The sequence below is a fragment of the Eriocheir sinensis genome, chromosome 2 (assembly GCF_024679095.1).
Source record: "Eriocheir sinensis breed Jianghai 21 chromosome 2, ASM2467909v1, whole genome shotgun sequence".
In the NCBI taxonomy this organism is placed as follows: Eukaryota; Metazoa; Arthropoda; class Malacostraca; order Decapoda; family Varunidae; genus Eriocheir; species Eriocheir sinensis.
In genome coordinates, this window is record NC_066510.1 from 3,476,670 (window position 1) to 3,495,345 (window position 18,676).

The following is an 18,676-nucleotide window of genomic DNA, read 5'->3' on the forward strand; positions in this document are numbered from 1 at the left end:
CTCTGTGCAGCGGCTCCCAGGGCCACCTTGACGCATGCACCTCTCCGTGCAGCGGCTCCCAGGGCCACCTTGACGCATGCACCTCTCCGTGCAGCAGCTCCCAGGGCCACCTTGACGCAACTTGCCAACTCATTCCTCCCAGCCGATGGGAATATTTTCATTATTTCCGTGACTTTAATCAATAGTTACAAAACTCAGGATAGTTTCTGTCCTATCACTAGACTTGAAATTGCTAATTAGGAAAATGTTAGTTGTGTGACAATTGTACAGTGAAAAATGCAAATTTATAAGCATTTAATTTTTCAACCATATTGCAATATATGTAGTTTATGCAGAAAAAACATGAGACTTGAGATGCTCTCAACACTGGATCCATCATATCAAAAATAATTTTATAAATTTCAATGGGAAAAAGATAAGGCCCTCGACTGTCAAAGTAATTTCGTCAACAGAGGCATTTCCAGCAAAACCAGAAACATTCAACTCTCTGACTGAAGAAATTTACCGGTGAATACCTGAGTAACTGAAATGCAGGTTAAAGTTCAATTCACTCATTCATCCAAATGTATAGAAGCATATGGTGTGGCCATGCGTCCAGGCTGAATGGTCCTGCTTGACTAGCAATAAAATTATGTAGGCTGAAATTGCCTCACCACCAGACAATCAGAATCAAGCCTAGCCCGTGGATTTGTTGGAAAAATAGGAGGCTGGATACACAAGCTTTTTGCCTCTCCTGGGTGAAGACAGTTCATCAGAAGGAGCAGATTAAGAGATGTTCTAACTTCATGTTAGGACACAGAAGGGAATAAAACATAGTTACTGAAATGCTATCATATTTAATTATCAAAATGTATTTTTGACTTTAAAAAATGACGGTCAATTATGTTTATACAACTCTTCATAACTGTATTGTCAATAAACTAGTGAGTATATGCTGGATGAAGGCTACCAAAGGCGCATGTGTTATCTTTGATCAGATAGGAATGTAAAAATAAATACAACAGCCATAACACCATCCTAACATAACTGAAGCAATGAATTAAGGAAACAAATGACAAAATCAATATACTCATTCTGCACAAGACTCAGCAATGGGCAAAACATATTTGCTTGTTGCTTTGACAGTTCACTTGCTTTTGCAGGGCCTGGACACAAGTATTCTGCCTGATTGAGACTGCAGCATTAGGAACACTTACATTTACCCAATACTATCTTCTGGGCAAACTGGTTGTGATATTTTGCATATGGAGGGAAAGCATACTCAATATTTCTTTTCTCATGCTGACTGTCAAGTACAGATGCTGATCGGCTACACATGAAAAAATAAAGTCAATCACTATACAGTACAAGGTTATCTCTCATCATACAATCTCTTTCATGCCATATATACGGGGGTTGACATACATGAGATAAACCTGTAGACAAGTACATATATACCCTGCATAAAATTAATCATTAACTTAATTTCTTGTAACCTGAGTAATTTATAATCTCTACCTTTAGATATTACTTCTGGAGGGTACTTGTGCCACATACATGAAAGCTTATAAAAGAAAGGACAACAACAGCACTGCATGTTTTAGTAGAAGCAAAACACTTTAGAATTATCATTTACAGTGGGCCCCATGTCTAGCGATAACAAGAGACCGCTAGTTACGATACTACTAACAAGGCAAACCTTTAACCAGTCAGCTGCGATTGGCACGGATTTGGCCTTCACTGGTAGCTTGGTCACATATACTCCCAGGTCTTTCTCTGCCTCTGTGGTGGCTAGTGGAGTGTTTTTCAAGTGGTATTGGTGTGCTGGATTTCCCCTCTCAAGGTGCATGACTACATTTTTCTTCCTTGAATTATAGCAGCCACTTTTTCTTCCACTCCTATAGCTTGGTGATGTCTTCTTGTAGGAAATCCACAGTCAAGGGGTTAACAGTAAAAAATAAAAATAGTTTGGAACTTTTCAGAAACCAACTGTTTTTGCTCAATCACTAAACTAAACTGACACACACACACACACATATATACATATATATATATATATATATATATATATATATATATATATATATATATATATATATATATATATATATATATATATATATATTAACCCTTTCAGTGCACAACACATCATGCACGCCGATCCCCCTGTGCACGGTTGGCAGGGGGGGTATGGGTCTCTTTTCACCTCCATATCTCTGTAACTATGCATTGCAGCAAACATTCGAGCATATCATTGGAAAGACAGCAAATACTATACGACTGGCTTGTTATCAATGCAATATTTCATATGGTGACTGAGTAAACACAATGTAAAATTTTTCATATGTAAGATTATAATTTGCCATTGTATCTCAAAAACATAAACACTATGACATTATATTTAGTATAGTTTAGTATATTACTCTCCCTATCTCTTGAAGGTTCTGACACAGAGAACTAGGCAAGAAGAGTATGTACGTATATCAAGACAACCCTGCACCTGAAACTGACCTCTCTTTTGGCCACTCTTTACTTTTGTCTATTATGGGAGCAGTGAGTAGCGGGCTTTTTTTTTTCTCTGCACTCTTTTTGTTGCCCTTGAGCTGTCTCCTTTGCTGTATCACGTTTGAGGGTGTGGTTGTTTGTGCAGGAGGTGAGGGCGGGGACAAGGACAGCTCACTATATGATGTGGACCAATCAGAATATAGTTACAGTGGAATGTGGAATAGTGTTGGAACATGTATTGTGGGTGGAAGGTCATTAACCCGTCCACTGTGATCGGCGCAGATTTTGCCTTCACTGGTAGCCTGGTAACAATTATACTCCCAGGTCTTTCTCTGCCTCTGTGGTGGATAGTGGAGTGTTTCCCATGTGGTATTGGTATGCTGGATTTCCAGAGGTGGGCGCGGTATTGAAAAATCAGTAGTGTGGTTGCGGTAGTGCGGTACTTTTTCCGGAGTAGTGCGGTTGCAATAGTACGGTCACATTTTTTTCTTTCCCACTGCGCTACACAGTGTGCGGTACTGTGGTAGTGGTAGTCAAAATAAAAAATACTTCAGTGCCTATCCTGGCTATCCAAAGAAAGGAAATATGCTTAAAATAGTTCAATTGCACCACGGACGGGTCCGGGGTTGGAATGGCTGGCACCGCGCGGGTCAAAGAAGACTCGCAGTGTAGTGGTTTGGTCTGTCTATTTAGTATTTAATTTTGAAAAATAACTGAAGTCACAATGACTGAATCACTGATTCTGATGACTGATACCAATTGACTGATTGAGTCCGATTCACTGTAAAAAAAAAAAAAAAAAAAAAAAAAATCTGTGAGCATGCCACGCTGCAAATGTTGTCTTCAATAGTTTTCAAAGTACCGCAAAAAAGTACCGCAGGATATTTTAGTGCAGTCCGCAGTAGTGCGGTATTTTCTGAAATTTTGCGGTAGTGCGATACTTTTTTTGTGATGCGGAACTACTGCACTACTGCACTAAGTACCACACTTGCCCAACTCTGTGGATTTCCCCTCCCAAGGTGCATGACTTTACATCTTTCTTCACTGAATTGTACCAGCCACTTTTTGTCCTATTCCTGTAGCTTGATGTCTTCTTGTAGGAAATCCGCAGTCAAGGGGTTAAACTCGGTAAAGTCCTTAGGGTTAACAGGGCTGAGAGGGACAACAGGGACATGACACACCTGCGTTCAGTTGATCCATGGGTGGGGAGATGAGCCAAACGGAACAATGCATCAGCTGATCACACAATATTTCCCTCATGATATTACCTCAGTACCGCTTACAGGTGACCCTTTACCAGAACCAACTTTGCCAGATTGTCGTACTCTTCCTCTTATGTTTGCCAATTTCCGACCCAAAAACTTCTTTTATCACCCATATAACTGCCTTCATATATGGTTTTCGTTTAAATGGTTAGTTATTGGTGTTTCTTGGCAACAGTAGTGGGCCTGAAACTGGTAAATACGAGGCTCTGAGTACAATAATCTGGCAACGGTGACCAGAACTAGCAATGACAGTTGAATGAAATATTCGTAGAAGGTAATGAAGAGATGAAGAAGAGGAGACACTGACCACATTAATTACTCTGTCATTTGCTTTGTTTACACTTGCCCACTCATTCCACCCAGCCAATCAGAATATCTTCATCGCTAGACTTGAAATCACTACTAGAGTTGGAAAAACGCTAGTCGTGAGGGCCCACTGTATGTAGTACCAAGAAAAAACAAACTTTCTTTTGCATATGGCTGCCTTCTGGATACAAACTATGTAATGAGTTTATCACAGCACAAAGATTAAATAGTCCGGTGGCAGGAAACATATAGTATTGTACCTTGCAATGTCTGTTTACACTCATTTCTTTGCATTTTCTGATAGTTTTTAGTGTCTTATGAATTTTAGGCTGGGTGGCCAATTCCTAGCTGCTTGCCTTTTTCAGAATCCAAGATGGCCGGCCGTAATGAACAACCATAATTGATAACTTGACATAACGTCTGTTAGAAGTACAGTAGAATGTTGATGTTGGTGTCTAGTAGTATGTTTTAAGGGTGAGAAATTTCGTTATATAATGTTATTTTACTAACTGGAGGCCGTCTTGGTGATGTTATTACAAGATGTTCCCCAACATCACCAGAAAAACATTCATATTCACTACTAAGGCTTACATTTTATTCATTGTCTTCTTCATCACAGTGTAATCTTGACTATCAACGATTCTACATCTTCAGTGTCATGTGTTGTATGTTCCCTTATATTAACCCGTCGGGAATTGAGATTCGAATCGGGATGGAAGCGTGGGTGGCGGGAGTTGCCATCCGGGTTCCGCACAATAGCCAAAATAGTACAAAAAATAGCACATCATATCTATGGCATATCTAGTCCACTTCAATTTCTTTTTACTTCAAATTTATTTAAATGAAAAAAAGGAAAAAAAATTATTATAACAATATAAATTTTTATGTTTTTCACATGATGATGATAAGAGATTGAAAGATTACTATTATCTATCAGCATCAGCAGGCCGCGGTGCAGGAAAATTAATAGTCCTAGCCCGGCTTATTATGGGTTAAAGAGTTTAAGCAGGCCAGACCACCACCACAGGCACAGAGGATAGTGCAAGGAAGTTGATGCCGCATTCAGCGACCAATGTTTGAGAAAGAGGATCTAGACATATCCAGTATGGATGACCTTGGTTAAGTCCTTGATGAACTTTCTGCTGTGAGCCATACTATAAAAATATGAGTAAATAATATCAAACCTATTTTCCTGATGATGAGGTTTTGTCGAGCATCACATGAAGGTTGCTGACCCCTCCACGTCAAAACTGTTGAAGATATGCTACCCTACATGTTTGATGCACGCAAATACGACTATGGAAGATATAGGCTGTGCTACATTCTTTCCATGACCTGGCTAGGGCCAGACAATCTAAATAGGCTTTGCAGAGGAGTGCAGTCACTGCATCACACTGCTGGTATCTACAATGGACAGTGGAATGATATGTTTATTGTGACTAAACAGATGAGTAACGGACATGGACCAGGTGGCATTATTGGAACAACAGAGAACCCTCATACAATGGCAACATGGCTGTTCAGTATGAATGTGACAGTGACCTTGATTGGTGACCTGAAGATGTCTGGGGGTGAAGAGAATGTGCAAATGACCCACAATGAGGAGTCTCCAAGTCGTATTGTTCGGGACAGAGATGATCACCAATCACTGCGCAGAACTCGATATGCATTAACCCTGTGAATCCATATTATCATGTGACAAGCTCTTAGCTCAGTATCTTGAGTGGTCACGTAGCACAACCAAATGTAAATGTTGACAGGGCCTTGAACATTGGAGCTGAACAAATGATCCAGTTTGAGAGGCTATGGCCAGATGGCTTCCACAGCTCTCTCTCAAAAGTAGTAATCACCTTTGCAGCAAAACAGAAACATCTCAAAATCAGGGAACATGTTGTTATTGACCAAGAAGCAATCTACGCTTGTGTTATCGGCCTTCTAGTGAGTCAGCAGGACCTCAACTTTCAATGAGTAATGGCCACCAAGTTGACCACTTATCCACCATCAATGTTCCATGCTGATGGCCAGATTTGGGTTGCTACTGGAAAGTCAACACTGAGGACAAGAATCCAGGTGGAAGTATCTCAACACCTAACCATAGGACCAACAGCCATCATGAAAGATGTGTCAGCTGCTATTGGGACAGTTGGCTGGCCAGCTCAGCGAACTGTTGCCATGTTTGTATCAGGCTTTGTCTACCTCTACTTCAACCAAAATTACAACTTCTCAACCAAAAGTAGTGCGAAGGCTTCAAGAGCAACTGTTAGCTGCATCCATCACCTCACACTGACAACTCCACTGCCTGCTCGAGATGCAATGCTGAAGGACTACACCAAGACACATCTGAATACAATCATTTGCGAACAGATCCTGAATCATAAGGAGTTCTTACAAAACGTGACACAAGACCACAAGCTGGTAGTCACCGGGGACAAGCCAGTACCCACACGTGTCTAAAGGGCTGAAAAGTATATATATTGCCTCAACACATTTAGGAAAAAATTTGTTTCTGCCTCTGGCACGGGTAGGCTTTCTTGGTGGGACCGGATGGTCAGCCCCAGTCCGTTGTGGCGCAGGCAAGTGTTTATTGTGGCACCATCTTGTTTGGCTCATGCTGCCCCTTACAGCTCATCTTTGAGCCTCTCTTTTAGAGAGAGAATCTAAAGTCCGGGTTGATAGGTGGTCTTCAGGACAACATGTGGGTAGTATTAGGCCACTCGACAGTGACTGAAAAATCCCAGCTGTGGCGGCAGGCAAGACTCAAACCTGCATCCTCCTGGACGTGGCAGACGTGGCGCCAGCGCACTAACTACTCACCCACCGCCTCCCCGATGTGAAAGAGGCAAACATTGTAATTACTTAACAAGCCATCCACATTGCAAAAGAAGGTCCAGAATCATAAGTATGTGTTGTGTGTGATGACAATGATGTATTTCCTTTACTGCTGTTCTTTCACATGAGTAAGAAACTTGAGTTGTCCAAGACAATGCAGTCACCATCAAAGGTCATACTTGCAATGACATAAAGGGATCAGCCCACAGACATGCTGACACTGTACTGTCAGTCTTAGCACTGCATGCCCTAACTGGCTGACTCCATTGCAGTGACCTATGGAGTTGGCAAAACAACAGCAACTGCTGTGTCAAAAAAAGGACACACACTGGATCAACTTGGTCAACTCACAGCAGACATTATCAAGGGGAACATACAACACATGACACTGATGATGTAGATAATCAAGATTATAACTATGATGAGGAAAAGAATGAATAAAATATGAGCTTTAGTAGTAATTGTGGATTTTTGTCTAGTGATTTGGGGAACATTTTCAATAACATCACCAAGATGGCCTCCAATTAGTAAAATAGTAACATCATAACGAGACTTGTCACCCTTAAAAACATACGTTGCAGCCATCTTGGAATCTGAATAAGGCAAACAGCTAGGAATTGGTCACCCAGCCTAAAAATCATAAAGACACGAATAACTATCAGAAAATACAAAGAAATCATTGTAAATGGACACTGCAATGTTGTCTAAAAATATGGGGTCCTGCTGCTGGATTAAAAGTAAGTAACACACGAGTTTTATACTTTGAAATATTCAACTTACAGACAAAACATGACTCCGCAACAAAAATGCTTCACTCATCAACAATCCTGCTGCGAAGGTACTCAAGGGTTTCTCGAGTCCCCTTGTCCAAGATGGTTCTCCTTGGCACTCTGAAGGGGTTTCCATGCAACACAAGAGTCCTGGAAAAAAATGAATCACTTAAAATATATTTACAGCATCTTTTGGAGTATTTGTTTTTGTGTGAGTATGTGTTTGTTTATATATATATATATATATATATATATATATATATATATATATATATATATATATATATATATATATATATATATATATATATATATATATATATATATATATATATATATATATATATATATATATATATACGGTACCCTCTCGAGTTTCGCGTTTGCTTCATTCCGGAGGTATAGCGCTAAATTCGAGGATCGCAAAACTCGAGGTATTGAAATACAAGAAAAAACGCTTATTGGTTCCGGCCTGTGGAAAAAATTACTTTTTTTTTCGACTTGACTCCCTGTTATCACAATTTTTTTCGACTTTACTCTCTTGTTATCTCAAAATACGTACCTTGGTAATAGGTAGAAAATGGGAAGTAAGAACAGGTTGTTCTGAAGCCGCAGTTGAAGGCGGCTGCCTTACAATTGGCTGGCAGTTCTGAATACACGCTTGTGATCCACGTGGTATCGTCTGCTAATGTAAGGGTGGTTGCTCACGGTCACCCGTGGTACAGTTGGACAAACCTATAGCTTCTGGTAGTTTTGTGTGTGTTATGGTATAATCTGCTAACTCTTTCTGTTATATATCATCAAATCACTAACATCATGATTGACTTGTCAATGCCTATTGAAGGTAAACTGCTGCCGCAGCTGCAAAATAGCTCGCAGAGAGGTTCAACTTGCTTACTGCTTCCATATTTCCCTCACCGCTCACAAAGACCACAAGCGGACAAAAAAGAACAAATCCAGGCAAATTAATACATTTAATGCTGTGTATTCCCACAGCGCGCATGTGTGGTGGACAGCAGAATGACTAATTTCAGCGGGAAGATATTTCTCGCAACACCGGCCAGTGTATAGTGGACCTTCTTCTTCTTCTTTTGACCTGTAATGCTTTGTATCGCTTCTTAGGTCCTCCTTCTCCACACTTTTATACTTCACAACATGCACTTAGGGCCGCTTTCACAGTCATTTTGTTTGTATTTGTAACAGTCCAAATGTGTATTCTTCTCATATCATCACCATCGTCACCATTGTTTTCTTTTATCATCTTCATCACCATCATTTCCTCATATTGTAACGGTCCAAATGTGCAATGAGTAAGTGAGTATGGAATGCAAGTGAGTGAATGACTATATATTACAACAAACGAGCAAGTGAGCGGATGTGTGGACGGGTGAACGAGTGTGTGTGATAAGTAGAGATTATTGGCGTGAATGAGGGTGTGAACGGATGAAAGACGTTTCTGAAATCCTCATCTCCAGTCTCGAACCCTAGAGTGATTATTAGTTAGCTAGCGGTAGATTATCTGGTTGTAATGCAGAGGTCAGGGAGTACAACGGGGAAGTGGAGAACCATATAAGGAATGAGTGCGCAGTGGAAGGAAGTCATGTGAGGAAGGGGGTGGAGCTTAGTTGGGTTAGACGAGTCGGCAAGGCAGGGCAAAGCAAGCAGGCCAGGAAGTGAGCCGAAGAGCCATGAACAGGACGCACGTTTTCTGAGGAGGTGGCATGACCGTCCATCACAGCCCTGTGAACACCACCAACCACCACAAGCACGGCAAAGGCGAGGCAAGGCACAGCAGAGCACAGCAAGGCGAGGCGAAGCAAAATACAGCAAGGCGAGGCGAAACAAAGCACGATTTGGTAAGGCGAAACAAGGAGGACAGGAGCAGCACCACAACACGCCTCAGCCCATAACCACATCCTTGGCCTCTTCAATCACGCCCAGGCTCATAACCACCTCCACGGCCTCTTCAATCATGCCTCAGCTCATAACCATCTCCACGGCCTCTTCAATCACGCCCCAGCCTCTTAACCAACACAACCCCGGCCTCGTCAACAACGCTGCTACACTCATCGCCCCGCAATCTACACTCATTGACCCCGGCTTCTCCCTCTTCCTCCCTCCTGCACCAGCCATCACTTCAAGGGTCTTCAACACAGATAAGCATTCAAATGTTCCCCAATCTCCCTAATAGATAAGTTAGTTAGGTTAAATAATATTCATTTATGTTGTATTCAGTTAAATGTCACTCCGCTAACCTCCCAGGGTCTGTAAATATCTTCATACACAAGAAAAGTTATTTAGTTACTGTAAGTGCTATAATTTAAAGCCTGTCAACCTGCCATTTGGGCATTACTGAACACACACCCACCCACACACACACACACACACACGTTAGTGAATTATCACCACTCCCCCCTTAACTAAACATTGTCTCAGAGTGGTTCACACGGGAATCCACCCACCTTCCATAATTACCGCACTAAAGGTAACCATCACAACCCAGAACGAGTGTTCACTTGTCCTGAGGCTTGTCTCAACATCATTGACAACCGTTCGGAAATAGCCAGACGACCACCCCGCTACCACATTATCATCCAACCTGTGGCTGTCAGAAGGAATGTAGCGTTGGCTTGAAAAAAAAAGACGTTACATATTGATCGTTACCAATGGTGGCGATCGCCGCTCTAGTATTTCCACGTGAAACTGGCCGATGGGTAGTGATGTGATGTGATGGTGTTGGAGGTATTGCCTTTACAACGGCACCTCGTGGCGGCTGCGGGGTTAGCCTCGCAACGCACCTCACCACACACTCTCAACACCTGTCGCTTTCTCTGCAGCCACCACTACCCCATAGGTCAATTTTACATGGAAAACTATACCGTTGATCGCCGCCATTGGTAACGATCAAAACAAACAGTGACTGTGAAAGCAGCCTTTATTTACTTCACAGTGCGCACTTATACACTTCATCCTGAAGTTAGGTGTTTTTCTGTTCTTTTCTTTCCCTGATTTTGGTTTTCTATGCCCTTTTGCTATTTTCCACTGTTACTTTTCACCGTCGCTGCCATGCATTACAGGTCAAAAGAAGAAGAAGAAGAGGAAAACATCACTGGGAGATCTACAATTTTCATAGACTTGAGAAAAAAGTTTTTTGGACTGTGGTTCCCCAGCACGGGGTGTTCTCTTATCTTGTTAGTCAAGTAGTAAGCAAAGCAGCTCTGCCAGTCCATTTTACGAGTCTCTTGGTGGGCCATCTTCCACTGCTCAGTCACTGCCGTCGTCTGTTTGTTTACGTACAGCTGTGAGGTACCCATGTACCCAGGCTCTTACTCACAACCGTTTTCCATTCATACGAACAACCAACAACTCGCTCCCGATTGGGCATACAGGCAACCGTGGTTGTCCATAGCCCCAATGGTTGGAAACCGCCTTTTAAGGCAGCACACATTACGTCGACGGTAGGTAGACGTGACCCGTACATGTCAAAGGAACGCGAAACTCGTGGCGGTAATGCGCGAAAGTCGTGATGATAAGAATTTAGGACTAAGCGCTAAACTTGAGGATCGCAAAACTTGGAGAGCACGAAACTCAAGAGGGTACTGTATATATATATATATATATATATATATATATATATATATATATATATATATATATATATATATATATATATATATATATATATATATATATATATATATATATATATATATATATATATATATATATATATATATATATATATATATATATATATATATATATATATATATATATATATATATATATATATATATATATATATATATATATATATATATATATATATATATATATATATATATATATATATATATCACTTTTTTGCAGTTCCGATTCCCAATCATCCGATCAGTTTGGGCAACTGATCCGATTCCGATCATCCGATCATTAAAACTTATAATAATTACTATTATTTTAAAAAAATAATAATTACAAGAAACACCTATTTTAGGCGTTCTTTAACCCGTGGGCTTCGGCTATGGGAAAGCTGAGAAGTGGCCGAGAAACGGCAAAATTACACTGCATTTTGAGACTAAGAAAAGAGCATGGAACGTACATCACAGTACACCTCTCATAACCATAAAGCTGTTAAAAATATTTACTCCTACTCAAACTCCATTCATTTTGGGTGGTGTTCGTTACAAAATAAACAGTCTTGTGACGCGTGGCATCTAGCCGAGAGTCGCTTGTTGTCTACCTTAGAGAATTTGACAAGTGATTACTGTATGGATGGCTGATTTAGTCTGCCATGACCTTACAGCACCACCTATGACAAAAAAGCCCATCTCAAGATTACTCACCCACCACTATGACCCAGGGCATGTATGGTGGGTTGCTCTATGCCACCACCGCCTACAATTACCTCGAATTATGGGTTTTATGGTGCCGACTGTTGTTCCTGGAAGCCCTCTGCATTGAAGATCTAGGGCCAACGATGAACACTCAAGCCCAAGATCTGCAAACCTTACCAACGCAGAAGAGAAGTAGCAGAAAAAACAACACCTAGGCACCTGCGCAGCGAGGACGCCTTGCAGCATTTCCGCGCTTCTTGTACCGCCACCGGCCGATCACAAGCCAGAACGCATATAAAAGGAGCAACCCAGACGACCCAGCTCCATTCAGCCTGAAGATGTTCCCTAGGCAGGAGCGAAGCGTTGCAACCAACAACCCAACTTTTGGACAGCTCCTCGGGCTTTAGACACCGTCAAAGAGAGTTGATAAGACTAATAGAAAAACGCAGCAAGCTGAATAATGCAGAAACAGCAGTTTCATTCAATCTCGTATGCTTAAAAGAGTATATATGTATATATGTATATATATATATATATATATATATATATATATATATATATATATATATATATATATATATATATATATATATATATATATATAGTCATCCCCTCATGGTATTGGATTCCCAGACTTGGCGATGCGTGAAACGAGCAGCGGGACTATAAACCTATGGGAAAATATGCATTTGGGAAGTCACCTCTGACACGTCATATAAAACATGTTTTTTTTCGTTCCCAAAAGTAGCCCAATTTGCGATAAGTAGCCCAATCTGGCAACACTGCAGTGTGGCGGCGCGTGAATTTTTTTTTTTTAGGATAATGTTGCTATGAGAAAATCTCGACCAATAGCAGTCGTCCCTGAGTGAGCTGCTGGCCAATAGAAAAGCATGACGTCACAGTCTAACCGTGACGTCACTCAGGAGCAACCTAAAGGCAGTGTCACACTAGCACTTTTTCCGTCAACTTTTTCCGTCGTTTTTCTGAAAATCGTCGATATCTTGGCTCTTGACCTGTCACACACAAACGGTGTTTCGTCTGAAACTTTCCGTCGGCACAGACCATGGGAATGTAAACAAACATGGAGTCCACGCTGCGGCAAAGATACGCTGCTTTGAACCTAATACTGTGTATTGTGAGACTTAGACGAGCTAAACAAGCCAAAAAGTGTGCATGGATGCGCTCATGGTTGGCTCGTCGGGAAAGAGAAAGTGTGTACCACACTTTCTTTAGTTTAGAGGATCATGAGACTCTGAAGAATTGGATCAGGTTGGACAAGAGCCAGTACCACAGATTTCTGGAGTTAGTGACACCTCTTATTGCCAGAAGTGACACCAGGATGAGGAAGGCTGTCACTGCAGGAGAGCGTTTGAGACAGGTTGAAGCCACGCGGAAAGTCTCGGTCTTGGTCTTGCAAATGTAAACAAAGGCGGAAATTTGCAGGCGGAAGCGATCCTGATCGTCTGACAAATTCATGCGATAAGTTCATGCGGAACGATGAAAAATCGACGGAAATGGCATTAATCGACGGAAAAAGTGCTAGTGTGACGCCTTAACGTCCATTGCCCGCCTCCTCTCTCTCCTTCCCCCTCCTCTCTGCCTCCCTCCCTCCCTCTCTGCCTTCCTCCCTCCTCTCTCCTTCCCCCTCCTCTCTGCCTCCCTCCTCCCTCCTCTCTGCCTTCCTCCTCCTCTCTCCTTCCCCCCTCCTCTCTGCCTCCCTCCCTCCCTCCTCTCTGCCTTCCTCCTCTCTCCCTTCCCCCCTCCTCTCTGCCTCCCTCCCTCCCTCCTCTCTGCCTTCCTCCCTCCTCTCTCCCTTCCCCCCTCCTCTCTGCCTCCCTCCCTCCCTCCTCTCTGCCTTCCTCCCTCCTCTCTCCCTTCCCCCCTCCTCTCTGCCTCCCTCCCTCCCTCCTCTCTGCCTTCCTCTCTCCCTTCCCCCCTCCTCTCTGCCTCCCTCCCTCCCTCCTCTGCCTTCCTCCCTCCTCTCCTCTCGGGGTGATATATATATATATATATATATATATATATATATATATATATATATATATATATATATATATATATATCATCATCATTTCATCGATGCCTGCTCCTAGGAGCTCCCACCAGGGGATGGCCACGGCAGAAGAGCTTCCAACTTTCTCTATCCAGACACTCCCTCCTTGCCTGCTCAAAGTTTCTCAAGGATCTTTCCCCCCTCTCCCTAACATACTCTTGCACCCTATCCCTCCATTTCACTGGAGGTCGTCCTCTAGCATTCCCTCCCTGTATCTCACTCACATACACCCTTCTGGTCATCTTACTCTCCTCCATTCGCTCCATGTGGCCAAACCACTTCAAGGTCTGTCGCTTCACTTCTTCCACCACTCCACACTTCTTCCCTTCACCCCTGTGACACATTCCAAAATGCTCATACACACTTTCATTACTCATTCCATCCATTCTACTCACACCACAAGCACTCCTCAAATAACTCATTTCCACTGCCTGCACTCTAGACCTCTGACTTTCATTCCAGGCCCATGTTTCACTTGCATATGTGAGGGTTGGTACTTTTATTGTATTTCTCAAAACCCTCTTTACCTCCATGCTCACACTTCTGCCATTCATGATTCGTCCCAAAGACCCTACCACCCTTCTTCCTTGCAATGCCCTTTCTCTTATCTCTCCCTCTGTACCACCATGCTTACACATAACTGATCCATGGTGCTTAAACTCATTGACCTCCTCCATTTCTTCACCATTCAAAATTATTTTGCATTCTTTTTCACATTCAATTCCCACTCTATATGGGCATACAAAATCTACAACCTCACTTCTACTTCGCTCACAAACCATCACTTTACTTTTGTTGACATTTACTTTCAGCTTTCTCCTATTACAGACACTATAAAAAACACTGACCCAATTTTGTAGGTCACTTTCATTTTCTGCAATGAGCACCGTGTCATCAGCAAACAGTATTGAATTCAGTACCCACTTCCTTCCCTCATCGAACAGTCTTACTCCAACTTTGCCCTTCATTTCTCTAATAACACCATCCATATAAATATTGAATAACCATGGTGACATGACGCACCCTTGTCTTAAGCCCACTTTTATCTCAAAATGTTCACTTGTTTCTCCAGTAATTTTGACACATGCAGATGCATCCTCATAGAAAGACTTTATTGCACTAAGCAGTTTTCCTCCCACACCATAAATCTTTAAAACGTCCCACAATGCAATCCAATCGACTCTGTCATAAGCTTTTTCCAAATCCATGAAGGCAGCGTATAGTTTCTTTCCTTTTGCTATTATTTTTTCTACTACCATCCTGAAGGCAAATATCTGATCCACACATCCCCTTCCCTTCCTGAAGCCTCCTTGTTCTTCACTAATTTTCTCTTCTGTAAGTCTTTGCTCCCACATTCCCCTCTCCTGCCCTTCCCCTTGTAAACTGGGACAATGATGGCTTTTGTCCAGTCTGCTGGCACCCCCACCCCTCCCATGCTACTTCACATATCTTGACCATCCATTTCACGACTTCATCTCCTCCACACTTCAACATTTCTGCTGTGATTCCATCAATTCCTGCTGCCTTTCCATTTTTAATCTTTTTATTGCCAGATTTACTTCTTCATATGTTATACTTCTTTCTTTATATACTCCTCCTCTACCTCTACTCAAAACTGCTGCTGTTACAGCTGCTGGACGTCCATCCTCAAAATTCATTAAGTTTTTGAAATATTCTCTCCATCTCTCTTTCACAGCTTCCCCGTCTTTCAACATCTTTCCATTCTTATCCATAACTTCATTTATTTTACTTGAGGAGATATTTTCTGCATTTCTTTCGTTTTTTACTTCTTTCCAATATGATTTCCTGTTCCCTTTATATTTTTCACTTAGTCTTTTTACAAAGTCTTCATCAACTCTCTCTCTCTCTCTCTCTCTCTTTCTTACTTTATACAAGAAGTGATCACATAAAGGGGTCAAAGTCAGAATTTTTTTTTACCAACTCTGGCAAACAGTAGGCAACTCTGACTCACCACCCCTGGCCCTCTCCATATGCATGAACAGACTGAACTGTGTCATCAAATGTGCTTCCAAACAATTGGACTTTAGTTTTGGCCCAAGAGACCTTCAGTCCCAGTGGCTTTGGCTCCTCATGCACAACTGAGAGCCATCAACAACATCCCCAGCATTTCCATGTGAAGTATAGCCTCATCAACAAAAGCAAAGTCAGTGACCTTGATGTTGGTGACAGATGCTATGCAATGACTTTGATCAGCTTTTTGACCTAACACCCAGTCCATGCAAGTGTTGAAGAATGATGGAGCAGGACACACCCAGCCCCGCCTCACTCATGAATTCACAGGTAAGAAGCCAGAAATGCCTTCCCCACACTTCACAGCAGTCTCAACCCCAGTGTAAAGACTAGTCATCACAGCAAGTACTCAGCAAATATTGTAAAATAAATAGAACTTTTTAAAGTCTGATTCTGCTTGATTTTGCAGGGCTTTCATGCAAAAAAGATCTTTAATGAGAACCCTCCAATGGTCATTTATTTTCTCTCATTTACCAATAAATTAAACGAGAATGATCAACTATATACATTTTTATCAACAAAAGTATCACTTATTGTATTGAAGTGTAATTTTTACAAGTCCCAGAGAAACGCAGGTGATTTTCGATAATTAAAAGAATAGTCCAAGCTTCGGGGACACAAGGACTTAATTGGTGGTTCACCTGCTGGCTGGCACTCTGAATATACCCCATTGCGGCAGTCCTGTCGATACCCTTTCCTTTTCCAGACAGGGACAACCAGCCTCCTTTTCTAGTCAGGAGGAATGGCACTGAACTGCCACACGGCGGACAGCTCTGCATGCCACCCACGTATCATGGCTTCACCCCTGCTTTCAGCATCTCTTGTACTGACATTACAGACCCCAGCTGCCTTTCCACCCTTCAACTTCCTCACAGCCTTTCTCACTTCCACAAGAGAGGGTGGAGTTTCACTTATTGGTAGATCAGGAGTCACCATCTGCAACCCAGCCAGAGGGAGCTGTCTACTTGGGGGCTCTGCCATGTACAGTCCAAAGTACTTGGCCCAATGAGCCCAGTACCCATCCGCATCTGACACTATCTGCCCATCAGCCGTTTGGATAGTACTTGTCTGAAATGTGGATTTGGAATGGAGCTTCTTCAGAGCTCAAAAGGCAGGTCTAAGGTTGTTTGCATAAAGACAACCCTTGACATCTTCAGTGAAATATCCATCATACCTCTCCTCGGAAGTGTTCTAGTCTTTTGTGACAGTCCTGTATTGCTTCAAGTCCTCAGCCAGACTGGCGACACGACTCTCCTCTATATTCTCCAGTGTCTTCCTTGAGCTAAGTCTACTCCTAGACATTGGATGCTTTCTAATGCACTTCTTGGCAGCTCTGAGAGTTTCACATTTAAAGGTATCCCACAACTCTCCAAGGTCCTCCAGTGTACCAAGCACCTCGGACCACTGGATACTCCTGAGCACATGCCTGGTCCCTCAGTTTCTCAAGATGGAACCCTGGAGGATTGCATCGAGAATCTCTTGGACCTGATATGTCTCCCCATTGCCTAACCACACCCCTAATCTTCATGCTTACATGCTTACAAATACATAACAGAGTATGTCATACAGGTAACTCTCGATTTATGTGAGTTTGGTTTACGCGTTTTTTTAAATAACGCGGGGTCCAAAATCCAAATAAATGTTTAATTTACACGTTTTTTCACTTATACGCGATATTTTATGGAGTGGCCACCAGATGTCTCACGCAACTGGACTCACACGGCGCCGCGGCCACACAGCTGAGCTCAGTTCTTCCCGCGCGCCATTTGAACAACAATACAGTACCCACGCTGCCACGCTACTCAACAATAGGGGTGCGCAGGTACCGGTACCAGACTGCTTGGTACTGGTACCAATACTAGCCAGTCGCTCATGGTGTCCCTCATTTCTTCCTCACATGAGTGAGGCTGAGACTGAGTGCCTGAGTGGATATCTCGGTGATATGGATATTCTCTCTCTCTCTCTCTCTCTCTCTCTCTCTCTCTCTCTCTCTCTCTCTCTCTCTCTCTCTCTCCACTGAATGAATATTTCTTTTTCGATAGAAACCTACCTCTTGTTTGATTTACATTGTTTTTGATTTACGCGACCTCTTCAAGGACACAATACTCGCGTAAATCGAGAGTTACCTGTAGGAAATTTCTTTTTTATTTTCAACAGTACGCAGAAAACAAATCAGTTTGGCATCAACACAAACCTTAGCTGAGTTATGTTCCCAAGAGATGGTGGGACAAAATCAATGTTATTGTTATGCAGATCCAGTGTTGCCAGGCGCTTTAACTTGCTCAAGCCTTCAACATAGATGAAACTGATCTGGTTGTTGGCAGCACAGAGGATTTCCAATTGTTCCATTTCATACACACATGCCGGCACCATCTCAAACCTGAGGACGAGGAGGAATGATATTAATTACAAATTGTCACACAAATATATGGCTATAACATTATTCAGTTACACACAACAGAGATATGTATTAAGATAATCCAATGCTGGTCTAATGTGTGCAACAAACAATATTTTGAAAAAGTCCATGTATCCTAAGCCTAATACAGTCAAACCTCGGTTTATGAGTGTTTTGATTTATGAGCAAAGAAATCCCACAAAAAA

The 18,676-nt window shown here is 42.1% G+C and overlaps 1 protein-coding gene across 5 annotated transcripts in view; it reads right to left on the reverse strand.

Annotated features, from left to right (window-relative positions):
* Nucleotides 1-5,046: 5,046 nt before the first annotated feature.
* LOC126998572 (leucine-rich repeat-containing protein 40-like) overlaps nucleotides 5,047-18,676 on the reverse strand; it is a 98,490-nt gene continuing 84,860 nt past the window's right edge. For 4 of the 5 annotated variants that reach the window (XM_050860403.1, XM_050860386.1, XM_050860412.1 and 1 more), the window contains 2 exons: nucleotides 18,267-18,452; nucleotides 5,047-7,804 (listed from right to left, as the gene is read on the reverse strand). In XM_050860403.1, coding sequence (XP_050716360.1) covers nucleotides 7,696-7,804; nucleotides 18,267-18,452 — 295 coding nt within the window. In that variant the 3' untranslated portion in view covers nucleotides 5,047-7,695. The remainder of the gene's footprint in view (nucleotides 7,805-18,266; nucleotides 18,453-18,676) is intronic. The other variant, XM_050860393.1, reaches the window with a different exon arrangement.